The sequence below is a fragment of the Austrofundulus limnaeus genome, unplaced genomic scaffold (assembly GCF_001266775.1).
Source record: "Austrofundulus limnaeus strain Quisiro unplaced genomic scaffold, Austrofundulus_limnaeus-1.0 Scaffold452, whole genome shotgun sequence".
Lineage (NCBI taxonomy): Eukaryota > Metazoa > Chordata > Actinopteri > Cyprinodontiformes > Rivulidae > Austrofundulus > Austrofundulus limnaeus.
The window spans coordinates 225,652-230,564 of record NW_013952854.1 but is presented as its reverse complement, the minus strand read 5'-3'; the positions used below and the strand labels follow the sequence as shown (position 1 = coordinate 230,564).

Below are 4,913 nucleotides of genomic sequence, written 5' to 3'. Positions count from 1 at the left end.
TCGTGGGTCCCATTTTTAAGGAAATCACAGCCTCGTGGGGTCCGGGTGCTCCTTGTGGGGCCCAAAGCCTGGGCCCCATAACTTCAGAGGCTGATTTTGGGTTTGGGGTTGGGTTTAGGACCAAGGTGTGAATTGAGTTTAGGTTAGTTTTAGGGTCAGGTAGGTACCTGTGAGGTTAGTGTTAGGGTTTGTGGTCAGGGTTAGGATATAAAATTACCAAAAAATGAATGGAAGTCAATGGGGGCAGGGCTAATATGCACAAGTCCAAAGTATGTTGAAATGAGAGTGCACAGAAAGAAACACAAGTTCCTTTTTTTTCTTTTTCTTTTTTTTTTTTTTTTGCTTTTCTTCCAAAACTCAAACGACAGCTGTGGGTTCTTCTTCATGAAACAATAACAAAAAAGAAATACAGAAAAAAAAGAGATGCATGGGAAAACAGATGCTATTGTAGAATTTAAAAAAATGATGCAAATCGGAGAAACAGATGGGATGTTACTGATTTAAAGGCAAAATGTGAAACAGATGTTTCTTTCAGCCTTAACAAAAGCAGAGATAAAACATATCCTCTGTGAGCTGAACTTAACTGCTGCACAAACACAATCCTTGTTGCAATCCCTAAATTATAGCTAAACATTTCCAGATTAGTAAATCTAAGCAAAATCCTGACTTAATTTAGGATTTAAGAGTCATAAAAGGTCAATTATCAGACACGCAGCGTTAAAATACAACAAAAAACAGACTGAATCTAATTGTATTTAAAAGGTTTATTCCACAGACTGAATGCTATTGACAACAGCTTGCATTGCACTGCTGGTAGATGGAGTCTTATTGCCAGAACTAAAAGCTTTACATGAGAGAGAGAGAGCTAAGAAAAAGACAGAAAACGTATTTTTTTTATCTTTCACAGAAAGAATTAAAWGTTTAATTAAAAAACACAATAGTTACGATATATTAACTTTCCAGCACTATGCATCCTTTTATGCTGTTGTAAAATCAGTAACTAGTTTATTCCTGATCAGTCTTTCTTTGAGGCCCTGTCAGACTATGACTTATTAGACAACTAATGAAAGTTTTGTCTGAATTTGAAGATGTCTACACTGAAGATGGAATAAGAAAAATCAACTGGAAGCCTCTTTTGGACTTATACACACTACAATGTTAACGATTACATCAAATATATAACATATAGGAATCATTTAGTCATAAAAATGTTTTCATAAGATGGCATAAGTTGTCTAAAACATTATAGTATGACAGGGCCTTTAAAAGTCAGTCACATTACAGCATCACATCCTACACAGCAAAAACAAGTGTTAAAATTTCAGTGTTAAACTTTTGGGTGTTGATTTAACACCCCCTAGTGTTATTTTAACACTTTCTGAGTACACTCACACCCAGTGTTGGTGTTAATTCAGTGTTGATTTCCTCAGTGTTGTCTCAACACTAGTGTTAAATAAGCTCCGCCCACAGTTAAGTTTTATGTAACACTTAACAGTGTTGTTATATGACACCATGCAGTGTTGAAAGCAGTATTTTTGAAAAGCCCCACCCTCTTCCACCTCATGTCAGACAGACCAGTATTTACCCAGCATTCCTTGCTGAGAAATCTTGCACAAATGATGTTTTTGCATGTTTATGACTCTTAAAGAAGTTCATGAGAGTAAAAATTAGTTGTTCTGGTTTGTTTTCTTGTTCAGTTTTATCAAGTTGTTCAACTTTAAGTTTATGTTTTTGGCCAAAAATCGACACCATGAGTGAGAGGGTGACTCCATTATATTTTTCTACTAACCACTGAGTAGTGTTAGTGCAACACTACAAAGAGTTTGATATTAACCGAGTGTTAAATTTACTTTCTCAAACATATGGTATACTGACACCTTGTGATGTCTGTTAATGTTTTAACACCACAATTTCCTTTGTCAATAATAATAATAATAATACTGGTGATATTTTTAACACTTGATTTTAATACTGTTAAAATGTTATTATTGACACCCAATATTATTGAATATTAGACAGTGGCTGGTATTAACATAACAAAAAATGGGTGTTAAAATTTAACACTTTCACAAACGTTATTTCAACACCAGCAAGTGTGGACACATATAGACACTTTGTTGGTGTTGAAATTTTGTTAATTTGTTGGTGTTAAATTGACACTGGCATTTTTGCTGTGTATAAATACTGTTATAGTCATACAAAGTCTGGTGCGATCAGTCAGAGGACACACATAGGACACACTTTAACCAAATACTTTAGTAAAATCAGACCTGAATTCATTGAATTACCAAAAAAACCATGGCTGTCAGTTCATTTTTAAAATGTACTGCATGTTGATCTGTTGCTTTAGTTATATCACAAAGTGAAAACGCCTCCTCAGGTTTGCAGAAATGCTTCAAATGACTGCACATGAATTAAAAAAAGAACAAATAACAACTCATCCTTAATGTTACACCAGATCACAACAGCTTTACAAAAAGTACTGCAACTTTATATAGTCACAGTAATAAGTGTTTGATATTTACAGTGGTTTTTCCTTGTTCAAGTAAACATATACAAACACATGAATATAATATATTATGTAATTTGAGTATAAAAACATGTTAACATGAAAAAATGATGTTTCTGACAAATATTTCCCACAGCTTCTAATGTAAGAGTCAATAACAAGTAACTGTTAGACATAAAGACAAACATTAAAAGACTACAAAACCATCTTTGTTCTAGCTTAGCTTATGAAATGACTGCATTGATGGGCATTAATTATTAGAATGACATGTGACTTATACGTTACATTCTCACATATCACAGGAGGTTTTTTTTTTCAAATTTAAAAATAGAGAAATAATAAAGAATGCATTATTCTGCATTTTCTTTGATAACAAGTTATACTGAACATTAAAGATAACAGGCCATGGCCACACGTTTCACAGTAGCACGGTCAGAATACGTCATGAATTTACCTGAACCTGCAGAGGTGTTGAATATAGACAAAGTCTGCTTAGAATTCCTGCACTTTTTTATTTATTTATTTTTTGCATCAGCTGGATGGTTTTAGTGCGTGTAATCATGATGTTCTGCTGCAGTGTTCAGAGTGCGCTGAGGTCAGAAAACATGACAATCTGAACACTTCGATTCTGAGGCTGCACATGTTAGGAGATGGATTTATTTTAGGCAACAGGTAAAATCAATATACATCCTAAAGGAAATGTGAAATCTGAAAATGAATACTGCAAAAACATGTGCATCTTGAACTGTATCAGTTTTTTGTAAATTACAGAAGAAAGCTGAAAGTTTTTAGTGGAGGTAAACTGGTACTTTGTTGCAGTGCAGGGTACTTTAAAAGTATTTTCTGTGTAAGTCTGTAAAATATCTGTTTTAACTTTGTCCAAAGGAAGACTCGACATAAACTGTCTGAAATGTATCAGGGACTACCTCTTTCTTTTTAATTTTGAATGAAATTCCCTTTATAACTATTTATTTTATTCCTCATTCTTTAGCCTAATTTTAAAATTCTATTATTTTCCTCATTTACTGGGTTTACATGGAGATTAGTTGATGTGTGATGTTGAAAATACATTCATTTCCTCTAAGTCAGTAGTCATAGTCAGTTGTTTTAAGGATAATCTTTAAGCTGTAGAGCTAACTTTATATCCTATAATAAAAAAAGCTAGCAGAGCTGTTTCCAACACGGTTCTTGGATCTGAAATCATCCCTCCTGAACTGAGCTGCCGGTTTCACGACGTTAGACGACTGCTGGCTTCATGTCTGACGTGGACAGAAGCTGGACTGCAGCAGCCTTCATGATAGAACTGATGGAGTCTCCTCAGAGTGTTTCAAGAGGCTGAAGGTCTTCTTCTTCCTGATTAATATGATCAGGAAAGCCTTTGCTCCAGTAGTTGCACCGATCAAAAGAATCAGAACGGAGGATGTCCTCTTGCTTATTTTGAACCAGACCTGGGAAGACGTGGTCGACCATCTCGCACAGGCGCCCAAAGCTGAGGAAGAATCACGATGTTTAGTATCTGTGTTTGCACTTGTTCTGTCAAACTACACAACTGAAAAAAAAAAAAAAAAAACAGAAAACGCTGCTTTACGAGGGAATGTTGGTTTTGGCGTGCTCCTGTATGAGCTCCCCCTTTGGGTTGACGGTGAAGATCCTGTTCAGAGGAATGCCCACCTCTTTATAAGAAAACACGTCCTGAAATCACAAAGACACAATCACAAAAGGTAAGAGAGTGAAAACATTCAAAATGCTGTTGCAAAAACAAGTGCTTGAGTCAGAATGAAAAGCCTCTTCCGTCTCACCGTGGCTCGGTTGCCGAAGGCCGCATAGAAAGGTTCAGTGTTTGGGTAGAAGAGATGCTTGATGTCTGTGAGACACTCCACCTTAAACGTTTCTGGTTTCTTTTCAATCACCTCCCTACGTCGAACACACAACAGCACCCATTAGTATTGCTTCTTCTTCTGCTTTTATTTAGTAAAGTTAAAACCATGGTGAAGATATAAAGCTAAGTAAACCTGAGATGTAAAATCTAAATTACCGTATTTATTCGTGTATAATATGATCTCATGTATGTAGGGATATTTGTAGTGATATGCTGTTGTCGATGTTATGGACAATATTATCATAAATACCTCGTAATTATTAGCATAACAAAAGGGGCACCACCTGTTTATTACAGGAAATAATTCATTGATTTTAAATCAGTCTTCATTACTGAGTAGTGAATTCTATCATTTTCAAGAACGAAACCCAAGAAATGACGCACAGACAAACGGAATTTCATAATATACCCTATATTATAAATGATTCAGAAGTCACAATACAACAGGTTATTTGGGCAGACAGAAAATATTATCATCAAACCTGAAGTCCAATAATAAACGTTAAAGTCAGTCACAATAATAAG

General features: G+C 35.2%; 1 protein-coding gene across 1 annotated transcript in view; it reads right to left on the bottom strand.

Moving 5' to 3' along the window:
* Nucleotides 1–2,236: 2,236 nt before the first annotated feature.
* The window catches only part of lpin1a (lipin 1a), a gene marked incomplete at its 5' end in the record, with an annotated part of 17,439 nt that continues 14,762 nt past the window's right edge, over nt 2,237–4,913 (bottom strand). Inside the window, 3 exon segments of the mRNA XM_014025035.1 lie at nt 2,237–3,998; nt 4,098–4,201; nt 4,309–4,423. Coding sequence (XP_013880489.1) covers nt 3,827–3,998; nt 4,098–4,201; nt 4,309–4,423 — 391 coding nt within the window.